Raw genomic sequence first — 14349 nt, forward strand, 5'->3', positions numbered from 1 at the left:
CTTGATGGCGCGCATTCCCCGGGTCAGTTCTCACACAGGGGGGGGGTTGCGGGGTTTGTGTGTGACCGCCGACGGGGACGGAAATGCTCCCAAATCTCCAAGGATTCAGAATCCGTGTTTCCGTTAGAAAAGGTGATGCCTGTGGCAATTTGCATGTTGGTTTGTGGAGTTCATGGAAGAGAATGTAAAATGTAGCCTTTCTGCACGTCAAACCAGGGGTGCAAATATTTTCTCCCGGACGCCGCCAGGGGAGCCCGGGGACGCGGAGAAACCTGACCAGGAAACCTGAGGCCAGCTGGTTTTGAAGCATGCGCTCGGTGGAGAAACAGTGCTGTGATTTGAAAGGGGGAAAAGGAATGTGCAATCGACCAGCTGGATGAGCTGCCAGATGCTTTGATCAAAGGAGCACTTGTTCACGATACCCTCGCAGTTGTGATTTCTCATCTTTAGAATACAGGATCTGAACCAGGAAAGCCGATCGATATCAACGTGGCTCCTTTTCTCCTGAAAGATCACATGAAAAGCTGTGCACAAATCTCGTGGAGAAGATGCACGTTTCTTTTTGGTGCTCTGCAATCTCAGGGATTCAGCTCTAGACTTCTGAAGGTGACTGATAAGATAATCACTGTTTTATGTTTCCCAAGACTCAAAGTCGGAAAAAATGACTACTCTTCTCGTTTGGCGTGTTCGATGTCTTCAACTCGGGCACCAAGAAATGCGATTCACCCGGCTCCTCTCGTTCTTCTTCCCTATAGGGTCATCTTTGCGCAATGTGGTGCCAGTGGGATTGTGTCCTTGAGCTGGTTGAGGTCTTTCTCAGAAACAGTGGTTTGTCTCTTGGATATATTTTCTTATACCTGTTCTCTGTTGCACTTTACATCCTCTTTCCCATTGGATCTTCATAGCCTTTCGCAAAGCAGCTGTTTTTACTCTTTACTGGAAGGCTTAGCGTAACACCTACAATGTCTTCCAGCCTTGTGATTGTGGGTGACTCCATATGCGGTGGCAGTGATGTTCATAAATTGAACACGACCTCCGAAGAGGTTTATCTTCGTGGCTTTAACACGTTCCCAGGGAATAATCCAAGCGACCTAGCACTGCTCCACGAAGGCGCGGGCGAAATCGTAGCTGCGATCAATGGGCATGTAGAGGTGACAGATCGCGTAATATCGGTGAAAGGGCTTCTACCGCGGTACCAAGCTGAAATCGGTGATGTGGTGGTGGGCCGTGTCTTGGAGGTGTCAGGTAATAAGTGGCGGGTGGATGTAAATTCTGCCCAAGCGGCAATTATGCTGCTCTCAAATGTAACGGAACCTGGAGGCATGCTGCGACGTCGAGGCCGCGGGGATGAGCTCGGTATGCGGCAGCTCTTTGACCAAGATGATCTTGTTGCTGCCGAGGTGCAGCGCATCTCTCCAGATGGTGTTTTGTCACTTCACACACGTGCAGCCGAGAAGTACGGTCGGCTATCAGGGCTTGGAATTTTGGTGAGCGTTCGTCCCTCTTTAGTGAAGCGTGCGAAGCATCAATTTGTGGAACTTCCTGATTGGAGCACTCAACTGATCATTGGCATTAATGGCAACATATGGATCTGCTCGACACAACCCCGTGTTCCCAACACGGATGAGGAAAACGTCATCGATGTACGACAGAAGGTGGTGCGCGTCGCGAACTGCATCAAAGCATTGGGAGCTGCCCAAGTTCAGATTCACCCAGCGTCTATAAAGGCGATTGTTTCGGCGTCATTAGAGGCAAGCATCTCTGTGTTTGATGTGTTACTCGACGAGCACCGAGATGTACTTTTGGCAGGTGTTACTGAATTGTGGGGAATGAAGCGTCGCCGCCAGTAGGGAGATCGCTTCTGAGCGAGTTGTAACGTGCACGCAGGTGCGTGTGTATTTGAGATGGGGGGGGTCATTATTATTATTATGCTTGCTTGAAATGGATTTTGAGGAGGATAAGCACAATAAACTGTAACGTGTAAGCACTGAACATTCATAGTACTCCCCCAATGGAAACGAAACGGTAGGAACTGATCCGGAATATGCGAGCTATAGGCTCTCTAGCACCAAGCTTGTGCAAGACATAGAGGAAATGCATCCTTACCTTTTTATGTGCTATGTCGTTGCTAGACGAGTCTCTTTGCACCTTTAAGGATTGTTTTCAAATATCCTTTGTTTCTCTGCGTACGCGCCAACAGCATTCTTTTTTTTTTGCTTGCCTTGGTATGCAACATTTGTCTACTTCCGCTTTATTCTCCCACCAGACATGGCGAGGACCAGTCCTTTCTAGAAAATTCTCAAAGGTGAACTTTCACATCTTTTTTCCTGTGTTATGCCGATATGAGCAGAACCAAGGGTGTCCTAGCGATGATACAAAACTCAAAACAAAATCGAGGAGGAACTTGACCAAGCCGAGCATCCAAGGTCTGTCATTGATCGGGAAATCTATCATCACAACCAGTGGAACTTCTATAGTGTCTCAGGGCTCACTGATTACCAGTTCTCGTTTGTATTTGGCAATGGGGGAGACGCCACCTCTTGTCGTGATATTGACACTACCAGCAAGTATATTCTTGGCTCAAAGCACTCATGGAAGAGAATGAGCATAGTTCTCGAAAAAAATCGGTGCTTATTCCCCAAGCGTACATGGATGAATGAAATGGTTTCCAAAACGGCTTTTTCAACGGCGCCCGAACCTTTTTTTTGATGTGTTACCTGAAGCAAATGCGCTGTTGAAATCCACTTCAAAAAGCGAAAATGGGTCCTGGAGCTCAGAAGAGTACGATTAAAGTGCTAGGAGGCTCCGGCAACATATGAAGGCGTTAGTGGTACGTGGGTATTCACTGGGTGCCGTTATTCTACGATGCAGGTGTTCTCCGTCGACACCGTGGTTGATGACGTCATGCAGCTCACCATGAACAACCTATTAGCCTTCGCTATAAATGAAGGAAAATATGACCTAACAAAGCTAATATAGTTCTTCCCTGTGAATGGGCGCAATGAATGCATTTACGGTTTGAGGCACCTTGACAGCTTTAGTGACATTTCTAACTCTGTCAGGAAACAGGTCGAAGCTAATTATCGCGGTGCTCAATAGATCTTCCAGGTACACCTCTATTTCGTCTGTGTTGCCTGTTTCAGGCGCTTCGAAGCCGCCATCATGCTGATTTTTGAAGGACTGGGAGCCCCCAGCATCAGTTTGTGGAAGCCTATCTGGAGGCTCTTTCTTTGGATTGTAGGCTGGGTATGAAAAAAAATCAATTTCTTTGCGCATAATGGAGGAAAATGTTTGTCAGTCTTTGAGTGTGTATCTTGTAGTCGTTTATGAAAGGTACAGTAGTATCTGGCGTTCCTAGGAGCCTCTAACAGCTGCGTGTGGATGAAGCGAGGAGGGCCAGCCTCTCGGCAAAGGTGTAGCGGAGGGATGACGGGACTGCGACCTTCAGCCCTGTTCTTATCTACTGAGGGATTTGAAGCTGTGTTTTTCACTCTATGCTACGTCGGCGAGGGGAATCGGGTGTTGGATGGCCGCTACTGCGTAAGTGGTCATTGCTTATTTCAGAAGAGGGGACTAAGGACTCCGACGAGCAAAGACTCCCTTTTTTCCTTTTTGGGCACAAATGGCGCACCGTTTTTCGATTGGGTAACACAAATGCAGTTGGGAATGTTGCACATCTACTTGTGAGGCGACACGAGTCGTGCGAACCCGGTTTAGGTTTACCTGAGTCAACTCTGACGCCAACGCGTCAAGGTTTGGGGTTTTTTAAATTTGAGTGGGTTGTCTTTTTTCCTAGTGATTGATTTTCGCGGCGGAGGGAAGAGGGTGTCCGGCAAAGCATTTGTAGATGGTGAAGTTTCGCTGAACAGCTCCCCAGCAAGCAATGAGGTAGAAGGATTGCGCCAGTGCTAGCGGGTGCCGAAGTGCCACCATCTGATGTACCTTGTGATTGACAACACAGTGATTCTGTGAAAAAACCAGAGAGTCATTTTTTCTTCGATCAAAGGCGATGACGAAAGAGTTGTGCGGGGTAAGGTAATGGATGTTGTTGGATGTGTGCTTCGCACACTGACTTCATCGATTGTGTTCTGTGATCGCGTCCGATATGGAGGGGCTGCTGGGCGTGCGGCTTGCTGACTTAGTGGTTAGTGAGCAGGGGGTGGAGTACACTCGGCAAATGTTGGACCGCGATCTGTCCGGTCGTCTTACAGTTCGTCCAGGTGATCCACCACGAGCTGTGCCACAACACTGCCATCATGAATCTTTTTCCTCAGGAGGTCGCTATCCTACGATCGCATTATGGGCCGCAATGTTTTTTTGGTACCTCGCTGCCGAGGCTAAAAAAGTTGAGATGGAAGCCCCCCGGGTTCCTTTGGGAGGAGTTGATGCAGCAGACCTTGCACCGACAGTAACTTTGGGCATACGTACGTTTGCAACACTATGTCTCAGTGTGCGCTGCGAGCGAAACGGACGGCTAAAAGGACTGTGTGGAGTGTCTGTAAGAGAGCCCCCTCCAAGGTACTATTTTCTCACGTATTGATCTTCGCCGCCAAGCCTTCAATGAAGTCCGGCGCGGAGGAAATTACGCAGTGCGAGGGTATAGAGTTCGAAGGGGGGCCCCCTTTTTCCTGGCACCGTCTTTCAGATTTTTCTCTACCAAGACCAGCATTTGTTTTCATCAATTCCGGTGACGACCTGAGATAAAGTCTCCCTTACACTGTAGCTGCTGGTGCACATGGGGCACTTGCTGGAAAGTGGCCGGGCACGAGGTTCATCTTACTTCGTACCGCTGTTTCATCTCTACAGGACAAGGAGGCATTGGCATGACTGAATTGGTCGTCAAGAGTGATACTATCGCCGCCATGAGACGTTGAGGAGGGGGTGAAGGCTGGGTTTCCCACTGACCTGATCATAAATTGGCCACGGCAGCACAGCCGGGGCCGGAGGAGGATGGGGTGGTGCCTCTGGAGTTCTGTCCTTGTTGTCGCTGCCCACACGGTGGTCACCGGCGTCCTGAGCATCTGTGACAGAACACGATGACAGCATCATATTCTATCCGGATGGTGTCGCTATTCTCAACGATTTTGGCCACGTACTGGGCAATTCCAAGACCAGGTACGTGCCCAAGCGTGAGGCGCCACCTTTCATCTCGACACTCCTGTACCTTTTTGTGCCGGGGGTAGATTGAGTAGCCGAATCTTGAAGTAGTTTTTTGGACGTGTCCTGAAAAGCCTACAACGCACTGCGGCGGCAGAACAACGCCCCTACTCTGCTGATTATCCTCATCTATCCGGTTGACGGCGTATCAGAGCTTCAAATTGTGAATGAGGCCGAGTAGCTGCGCACAGTGCATGTGCTAAGCCGCACTGACGGGGGGGGGGGTAGACCTCTGAGCACTACAAAGTACCACAACAACGAACCCACTGGACCATATTTGTGTCCTCCCTTCCCCTCCCTCAATGACTACACGTACATGAGACACAAAGGCTGGCGCAGTAAACTTGAGGGAATGTCGTTTTTTTTTCTTCTGCTGTGATAGCTTCTGTTGCTGCTCTTTGCATTACTCGTCCCCCATATATACATTTTTTTGCCTTTGCCTGCGTTTCCACTTCCAGTGGAAAGGTAGGGGAGAAAATAATGAAAAACACATAGACACAAAAATCAGGGCCCCAGTTCATCTCGATTGTTCGCTGTGCCCTACAGATTTCATATGTATTTCCAGAAGCTTACCTCGAAAGTCCCTCTCTCTGGTACTGGGACCGTGCAGCTAGCGGAGTTGGGGGGAGGGGGCAATGAAATCCGTGCGTTTGCGGTTTAGGTGTGGCACAGCTGCACAGCCTCACACACACACACACACACACGCGCACCTCTTTCATTTTTCTAGACTTCCTGAGAATTTCATTTGACACTGTGGACTCTTTTTCTGCGACTTTGTCTCATTTTCTGTTTTTTTTTTAAACCTCTACCAAATATGGGTTCAACTCACGCTTCTACTTCTGTTCAAACTACACGATATGTGCATCAGTAGGATTGCACTTGTACAGATATAAGTGAAGATGGTTGCGTGGGGTCCTTTGCAGCGGCAGCTGATGGCCTACATAGTGCGCCATCCGCTGCTCCAGCAAGCCGTAAGGAATGCGGGGAAGCGCGTGGTAGCCCACCCGACGTTTCAGAAAGCGAAACAAAGTGCGTACTCATTTTTTGAGAGGACAGGCACGAAGGCTGCCCACGTCGTTCACGATCCAGGCGCCAAAGCAGGTACTAACTCAAGGGAATCTACGTTCAACAGATGGAGGCGTGGGGTTCACAATACCTGGCATAAACACAAAGCGGGCATGATTAGCTTCATTGTTGCAAACTTTATGGGCATTCTTGTTTTTATTCAAGTAAGCCCAATGCTGTGGCACTCGATGAGGCGTGGCATTCACTACCTCACCGAAGCCACACCAAGCGCAGGGGCAGAACGCAAGGAGAAACCCAGAAAGCGAAAAGCTGAGACATCGGAGGAGCAGTTGGACTTCAAGGTGGAGGCTCCTAGTGAGAGCATCCGTGACGCGATTCTTCAAAACATACCTCCACCTCAGGACGACCGGGGGAGGGGCCATGTCCACGGCAGACCAGCTTCAGGGCAGTCACAGCCTTGGCAGACGTCATCCTCATTGTTCGACGACACTTTGGGCTCCAAACACGAGTCTGATGCGGGACAAGTGTTTGATGATATCCGCAAGGATATGTTTCGTAACTCGGATGGTAGTGCGCAAGTTAACTTCGACACATCGTTTCTTGTGAAAATGGGCGAAGAGACCACCTTTACGTCTTCGCTGGAGAGAGAGGTGCTCACGGGAGGTGTGTACTCTCGTTCCTAGTACAGTTATCTACTGCACCGCACCCCCCTTCTCCCCCCGCTCCCCTTGCTTCCACCTCGAAATTTCTGACTACCAACCCGCGCAGGTCACGTTCCAGGTGTTCTTGCACAACCATTCTCCTTCGACTTTTTCTTCGTTAGTTTGTTAGGTGTGTGTGTCTGCGCTCGTTGTCTGCTCTGCGGCAGTTTAATTATGCACCCGGTTTTGTAAAGTAACGTGTGAGAGCAGAAAGCGGGGGAAAAATGCTCCTCTTTTGCCCCTCCCACTCCACCCCTTTATTTTTGCTGCTGGCCAGATGTGTTCAGATGTTCTGAGAGACAGGTGCCTGGAAAAAAAAATAGCATTCGTTTCCCATTGCAGTCTGAGAGGGAAATTTCCCCAGTGCTGCTGAGATGCCGCCTTGGGCATCTTGCCGCTTCTTTTCGTAGCATCTCCTCTTGGCTCCATAACGTGATGGATAATTGCGAGGTTTTCGCGATCTTCTAGACACACACACACACACCCACCCCTATCAAAAACATTTTTTTTACATTGCACACACTCTCTCTCTCTACGCTGTTGTTGTCCTCCTTTGGTCATATCGCTACACGTTTCGCCGTCACTACACGCGCACACACCAAACACACGCCCCGTGGTACCAATCTGGAATCACCTAGAGTTGTGGTGGTGGTAGCCTTGTAGCGGCGCGTTCTCCCTTGTTTTCCCCTCCCCCTTCCTCAGATTCTGGGAGAAAACCTGTCATGTCGAGAGGGTTGGCGCGGGTGAGCACCAGCGCGGAGCTGGCCTCGATACTAGATATCGTGCAATCATCCGGGGAAATAGCGGTTGTCTTCACTTCGTCGAGCATTGCTGATTTGGAGACGATTACCAGCGAGACGCAGCGCCGCCAGCTGCGCATTGCTGGTATCCCTCGTGGTGGGTACACGATCCTCCCTGCTATTCCTCTATACGATGACGAGTTGCTTCAGATATGTGAGCGGTACGCCGCCGCAAGCGAGTATGAGAAGGCGGAGATCCGCAACAGTTTGTATGTGCGAGAATACCCACTTTTCACGTACAGCATGCCCCACCAGAAGGCAGTGTTTCACCCTGCCGACTACGTCAGCCGCATTCTCCAGTTCTGCTTTCATTATGTGCAGATGCCCGAAGAGGAGGTGTTGTCGCTGCGTGACAGAAGTCCGTTTCTTCACATCTCACCTGTCAAAGAGATCTGCGCACATCTTCGCCTTGTCATCCGCGGCACCCCAGTGGCAGTGGGCGCGTCTGAGTCGCCCGTGCCAGAGCAGTTGCGCTTTCACGCAGAGTCAGACGTTGAGAGGCTCGCAGCTGGGCGCACAGACGCTTCGGAGACGAAGTCACAGTCTTTCCTCGAGGACATTGCGCTGTCGGATTTGTTTCAGAAAGGCGCGGTGGAGGAAGGTGATGAAACTGAGGGGGTCGTGGAGGATCTCACTGGCGAGGAGACTGTGGATGCAGTGCACAGCTTCCACTCAGAGTACCTCACTCTGAGTGAGTTCGAGCTGGTGAAGAAAGCCTCCATCTTCTACGACCGCGAAGGGGAGGGTCAGCGCATCGTTGCCGTGTACATTCCCGGAGGGGTACCCAAGGAGACGTGCCGTGCTGCAGCAGCTGTCCTAGAGCCTGCTGCAACGAAAAAGAATTTGCGGGCCGCAACAAACGGTGGACTGCCGCCAGACACAGGGCTTGTGGGCTACTACGACTACCTCACAAACCCTACTCCACACAAGTGCCGAGAGACGGCATTTAGTCGCAAGAACTGGGGCCTCTTCTCCCAGAGTGAGCCGCTTCTAAAACACCTCGATAAGCTCTACAGCCAGTTGGCTCCCACCCACCATCATTTACAGAGGGTGGCCATCCCGGCTCAGTACCAGCTCTGTGGAACGGTCTTCAGCACCATCACTGTTAACAGAAATTTCCGCACCGCCGTGCACACCGATAAGGGTGACTTTCGGAGCGGCTTGGGAGTTCTCTCGGTCATCAACGGGGAGTTCGAGGGTTGCCACCTCGCTATCAAAAAGCTCAAGAAAGCTTTCCAGCTAAAAGTCGGTGACGTTCTTCTTTTTGACACCTCTCTGGAACACGGCAACACAGAGGTGATGAACCCAGAAAATCACTGGCAGCGAACCAGCATTGTGTGCTACCTGCGCACTGGACTAATGTCCTCTGTCTGCGAGATGGAGCGACGGAAGCACCTCAATCGCCTCGTTCTTCAGCAACTGCGCAATACCGAGGCTCTTCATACCACTGTCAATATCAACGGGGCTGACAGCAGCCTGCCGCCGCTGTTTGTTCCAACCCGATTGGCAAGCCATTTGGCGCCTGTGCAGCTTGCTGCTCTCAGTTTCATTGTAGAGCGGGTAGAGAAGCAGAGTGGGTGCGTGGTGGCGATGACGATGGGACTGGGCAAGACTCTTGTTGCACTCACCCTGTGCTTCTCGCATCTGCATCTCGCACCACAGGCTGATATCCTCATCCTCACGCCAAAGCCGATCATCACTCACTGGGTAGACGAGAAGAACAAATGGGACAGGCACGGGCTCCACTTTTCGCACTTCGTCGCCTCGGACGGGCTCAACGCCTTGGAATTTGAGCAGCAGCTCCTTGAGTACGAGCGGCAAAAGAGCAATGAGAAACCCAGGTCAGGCCACGTTTTCGTCATCAACGGCGAGTACCTGGCAGGGTTTCTACGGCGCTTCAAACGCTTTGCACCTCTTCTCATCATTGTGGACGAGGGCCACCGGGTCGCCGCAAAGGGAAGTAAATTAATTGAGTCACTGGATCGCCTACGGTGCAACCTACGCATTGTCCTATCCGGCACGCCTTTGCAAAACGACGCCAGCGAACTCTACAGGCTAGTCGGGTGGGTGAACAAGGGCATCAGCAAGGTGCTGCCCCCGAGGCGCTTCCAGGAGCTGGCGAATGACATTAACCAGTTCGTTGAAGGCGATGATGGGGCATTCTACAACGCTGTGATGGCCCAGGAATACATTCAGGATTGGATGCGTGGGTTCGTGTTTCGTGAAATGGAAAACGATCTGCCACCTCTGCACGATTACTTGCTGATATGCGGCTCCTCTGACGTGCAAAGGGAGTACGAGGCGAATTTAGGCCTCTCAGAGGTAGCCATGACCGCCCTGAAAGCTACGGAGCACAGACCGCATCACCTCTCCACCCACCCTGCATGCTACCTGGGTTTCATCTCTGACAGCTACCAGTCGATGTTGAGTGGGTGGACGGTGCGCGGGCAGTCGAACACGTCACGACCGCGGGCGTGCCAATTAGAGGAGATCGACACCATGCGACTGGAGCACTACGTCCAGATGGTCGAAAACGAGCAACTCGACGCCTTCATCGACTTGAGTGGAAAGATGCGAGTACTGGTTGATATTGTGCTGCGCGTGCAGGCACGCAAGGAAAAGTTGATTATTTTCTCTCTCTACGTGGGGTCGCAAGACCTGATACACCGCACTCTGACCGCGCTGCGAGTCTGCACCTTTACTGTTCGTGGTCGTGACTCACAAGACCGCCGCCGCCGCGCCATGCAGGAGTTCAACGATAACAATGATCTCATTGTGCTGGTACTGTCAACAAAAATTGCTGCCTACGGTCTCGACTTTACGGCTGCGAATCATGTGGTGCTGTTCGACTCATGGTGGAACCCGCAGGCGGACGCGCAGGCCATCGCGCGCGCATACAGACGAAATCAACAGAGACCGGTAACCGTCTATCGCCTCATCTCTGAAACCGAAAACAAGTTCGTGCTGCGCACACAAACCCGAAAAATGGCTCTCTTCAAGTGCATCTTCCACGAGCGCACGACTCGGCAGACGTTGCCGGAAGAGTTGGAGGATTGCGCAGCGAACGAGAAAGATGACGAAAGGCGAGACTTTTGGGCCAAGTTAAAGGCGACCCTTCTCGCTGGTGCAACTCCTGCGTTGCTGAACGTGTATCGCTATCAGGAGAGTGTTCGGGAAAGTGGATGAGTCTTAACAGGTGTCAAGGGTGCAGCACCTCGGTGTATTCGACCCGATGCGGGCGTTGTTTCTTGACCCATTTCTGTGGTTCTCTCTCGTGTGTGTGTGTGCGTGTGTGTCCTTCATTTTCTTGCACCTCGTGCTTCCTCATCTCCCCTAGTATTCTTTCCTTTGCACGTCTGTTTGCGTATGCGCGTCTGTCTCATGGGAGTGATCATTTACCGCCCTCAATCTTACGCGCATGAGCTTTTTGTTTCTTCCCCGCATGGCAGCTCTCTCTCTTTCCCCTTCTTCCCCCCCCTCCCTCCCCCCCAATACACACATACACACACACGCATGCACATGCACAGGAGCCGCTGGACAGTGACTATTGCATGTATAGAGAGTTCCCCATCCATGGCGATTCTTTCGACATCTCATCTTCAAGAGTACTCTCTGCACTTGGGCGTTTACAGGTCTCTCTCTCTCTCTGACTTATCGCCTATCGTTTGGTAGTGTCCAGACTTGTGTAGTGCATCTTTTTACAATTTATTTGGTGACCCTTCCTCTCTTCCCCCTCCCCCCCTCCCCCTCCCCCTCCCCTTCCTCGCGATATGTCTGTCTATATTTCTCTATACATTCCCTCCGTTTCTTTTGTTTCGTTTTGTCTTCATACCGTCGCCGGTGCGTGCGTGGCAGTGCGTTTATCTCCGGAAAAAGCAGCAGAAATATATTCATATATATATATATACATATATATGTATATGTATATGCACCTACATAAAGCAAGGAGCAGATGCGCTTCCGACAAACTTCGTTTGTGAGAAAGGGGGGAGGGGGGGGGGGAGGTCGAAGCACTCGTGCGACGATTTTCTCAATGGGGCGCTTCTCTCCCGATCGGTCTCACCCGCGGTTGCGCAGGGGAGGGGTGGGGGATGGGGTAAGCAAAGAGGGGGGAAAAAGATAGGTGTACCACTGTATACATGGCTTTACTCTGTATGTGTAGACAGCCACCTGGAGAGGCACGTCTCCGTCATTATCACATCCCTATCCACCCACCTATACAAACTAGGTCTCTCTCTCTCTCCCTCCCTCTTCATTTGGATTCACGGCGACCTTTCTATCTGCATACGTAACGCTCTGCATGTGTTCTTTTGGTCCTGTGTCAAGTTATTTTAGAATCCGTTCGCCACGCACTGGTACTTGCCGCTGCCATGAAACGGGGTGTGATGGAGGCTAAGAGCCTCGTTGCACTGCAGAGGCTCTTTGGCCCCATTCTTTCCTTGTACATTTCGCGATGCCGAGCAAAGAATGAGGTGGGACGTGAGGCTCTGCGTTATCATGCGCCGAGTGTAGACGTTCTCAAGACGTCTGATTTTTTTTCGAAATGGCCGAACTCAGCACTCAAGGAGTGGGTGTTATGCGGGGTGCTGGTGGCTTACAAAAAAGGGACGTGCATTGGCTTCGCACGTGAGCCACCACAAACAGCCTGCGTTTACTGGATACTCGCAGGTAAAGTTACTCAGGTGCCGACGAAAAGTGAGCTGCGCGAGTGCGCTGGAGAGCTGCCGCAGTTGCCACTGAACGTGCCAAAGACGGGCCCTACAGTGCTGCCTTCTCACTTCTTGGAAGGTGCAGAGAAGGCCCCAGTGCCTATTCTCACCCCCACTCAAGAACGCATCGTGGACTCGCTGGCCATCTACCACACGGGTCAACTTGTGGATGCCGAGAGCCTACTGCTCGGTGGTGGAAGGCGGCGCTCGCTTCGATGCCAGACCGACACTGTGATGGTGAGCTTCCCGTTTTCGCTTCTTTTGAGAAAAGTCCAGTGTTTACCCATCCCCCTGCAAAGCTACACCATCGATGTCGCCCGCAATGTTGTCCAACGTGCGATGGCGCAGCTGGTGGGTCTGCCATCAGTGCGCTCTCTCACCTCAGCGAATCCGGTTCTAAAGAGCCTTCCGCATAGCACTCTGCGTGCTTTGCGTCTTCAACTGAAACCGTTTGTGTTTTTACAGTCCGACGTCGTTTGTCACGACATAGCGAAGTCGGACACCGTCTTCTTTCTCAGTCGGGGCAGAGTGATCATTGAAGACACCAGCAGATGCACATCGAAGGTGGAATCGAAGGCGTTTACTTCCGTAGGACTGGAAACGTTTGTGCCATATCACCTCCCAGACTACTGCGATCAAAAGCTGCGGGCGAAGGCAGCTACGTACTGTGAGATGTGGGGCGTCCCCACCGCCGTACTGCTCGCCTTGTGCGACGCCGAAACACAGCTTCGTTGCGCACAAGCAGCGACGCAACTCTTGGGAAATGATACGAGTCGGCTCGGACTAGCGTCTGCACTGCGCACATGTCCTTGCTTTGCCGCGGTTTCTGAAATGTCCCTCACTGCCATTGCTCGAGCGCTGCGGGCGCGGGTGTACTGTGCGGGTGACACGATCCTTGCCTCGAAGCGATTGCCTACTACCGGCATTCTCGTGGTCGCCGGTGAGGTGTTTGTCCAACCGGGCAGGAAAAAGCCTCCCCAGCGCCTTTACGCAGGCCAGGCCCACTACTTCTGCGAGTGCTTTGTGAAGATGAAGCTAGCGGAGTCAGTGGTCTCGAGGAGCAGTTCTATTGTGCTGCACGGGTCTCCTGGAAGGATATTCGAGCTTATGGAGGAGTCCAACACTGCGTCAGACATGGAGACCATGCTGGAAAGCGCGCAAAACTACGTGAATATCCAGTATGGATCCGGGGCCAGCGACCTCAGCAAAGCACAAAGTGCAGCAGTCGAGCGAGTGAAGGCTTATAGGCGTCGCCACGCTGAGAATGGGACGACGGAGTCCCCAGAAAAATTCAGCAGCGATACTGGAGAGGCTCTAACCGTGTTGAAGAATGAACTGCTGGTCAGCCTGGCGTTGCAGCTACAGGCGTTGCAACCCGACACGATTGCCGAAGCGCATTTTGACGTCTTTCGAGCTGGGCATCTAGCATTGGGGGGTGAGGACCCCTCAAGCGATCCACGCCCAACTGCGGAGTATTTTTCCCTTGACAGGGAGGGGGAACTTGTTGTCTGTGCATCACCGGCACCGGTTGCCCCTGTGCACTTCTTGACCGAGGACCCTGTAGCTCCCTCATCTGTCGTTTTTCCATTGAGAAGTGACGTTGTTGCCCCATCGTTGCCGCAGCAAGAGATAGCGCAAGAAAGGGCTGCCTTGACACGGGCAAACGCACCAGTTGGGTCGCGATCACTGCGAACGGAGGTACACGCGTCAGCTCTCACTGCAGTTGGACGGCGCAGGGAGCCATCTTCCCGTCTTTCCGCTTTGCGCAGCACGGCAGCACGTCTCAGGGAGGAAGCAGAAGGCACAGACCGGCAGAGGGAGTACCAACGTCAGTTGATGCGGGTGAGGCACCTTCCGTGAGTCTGTGCCGCGGCTTTGAGAGCAGCATGACGCTTCTTTCCTGACGGCACAGCGCTTGCACGTGCATTGCCTTTTCTTTGTCCATTTCTGACACAT

The 14349-nt window shown here is 52.0% G+C and overlaps 4 protein-coding genes across 4 annotated transcripts; all 4 read left to right on the forward strand.

Annotated features, from left to right (window-relative positions):
- Positions 1 to 962: 962 nt before the first annotated feature.
- On the forward strand, positions 963 to 1850 carry JKF63_06647 (uncharacterized protein; the record flags this gene model as incomplete). The annotated part of the gene is made up of 1 exon (XM_067902596.1): positions 963 to 1850. The coding sequence occupies one exon, from the start codon at positions 963 to 965 to the stop codon at positions 1848 to 1850; it is 888 nt and encodes a 295-aa protein (XP_067758489.1).
- Positions 1851 to 6056: 4206 nt separating this feature from the next.
- JKF63_06648 (uncharacterized protein) lies at positions 6057 to 6866 on the forward strand (the record flags this gene model as incomplete). The annotated part of the gene is made up of 1 exon (XM_067902597.1): positions 6057 to 6866. The coding sequence occupies one exon, from the start codon at positions 6057 to 6059 to the stop codon at positions 6864 to 6866; it is 810 nt and encodes a 269-aa protein (XP_067758490.1).
- A 740-nt stretch (positions 6867 to 7606) lies between these two features.
- Positions 7607 to 10870, forward strand: JKF63_06649 (uncharacterized protein; the record flags this gene model as incomplete). Its single annotated transcript, XM_067902598.1, has 1 exon — positions 7607 to 10870. The coding sequence occupies one exon, from the start codon at positions 7607 to 7609 to the stop codon at positions 10868 to 10870; it is 3264 nt and encodes a 1087-aa protein (XP_067758491.1).
- A 1184-nt stretch (positions 10871 to 12054) lies between these two features.
- Positions 12055 to 14253, forward strand: JKF63_06650 (uncharacterized protein; the record flags this gene model as incomplete). The annotated part of the gene is made up of 1 exon (XM_067902599.1): positions 12055 to 14253. The coding sequence occupies one exon, from the start codon at positions 12055 to 12057 to the stop codon at positions 14251 to 14253; it is 2199 nt and encodes a 732-aa protein (XP_067758492.1).
- Between the last annotated feature and the right edge of the window lie 96 nt (positions 14254 to 14349).

This window comes from Porcisia hertigi, chromosome 14 (genome assembly GCF_017918235.1).
Source record: "Porcisia hertigi strain C119 chromosome 14, whole genome shotgun sequence".
In the NCBI taxonomy this organism is placed as follows: Eukaryota; Euglenozoa; class Kinetoplastea; order Trypanosomatida; family Trypanosomatidae; genus Porcisia; species Porcisia hertigi.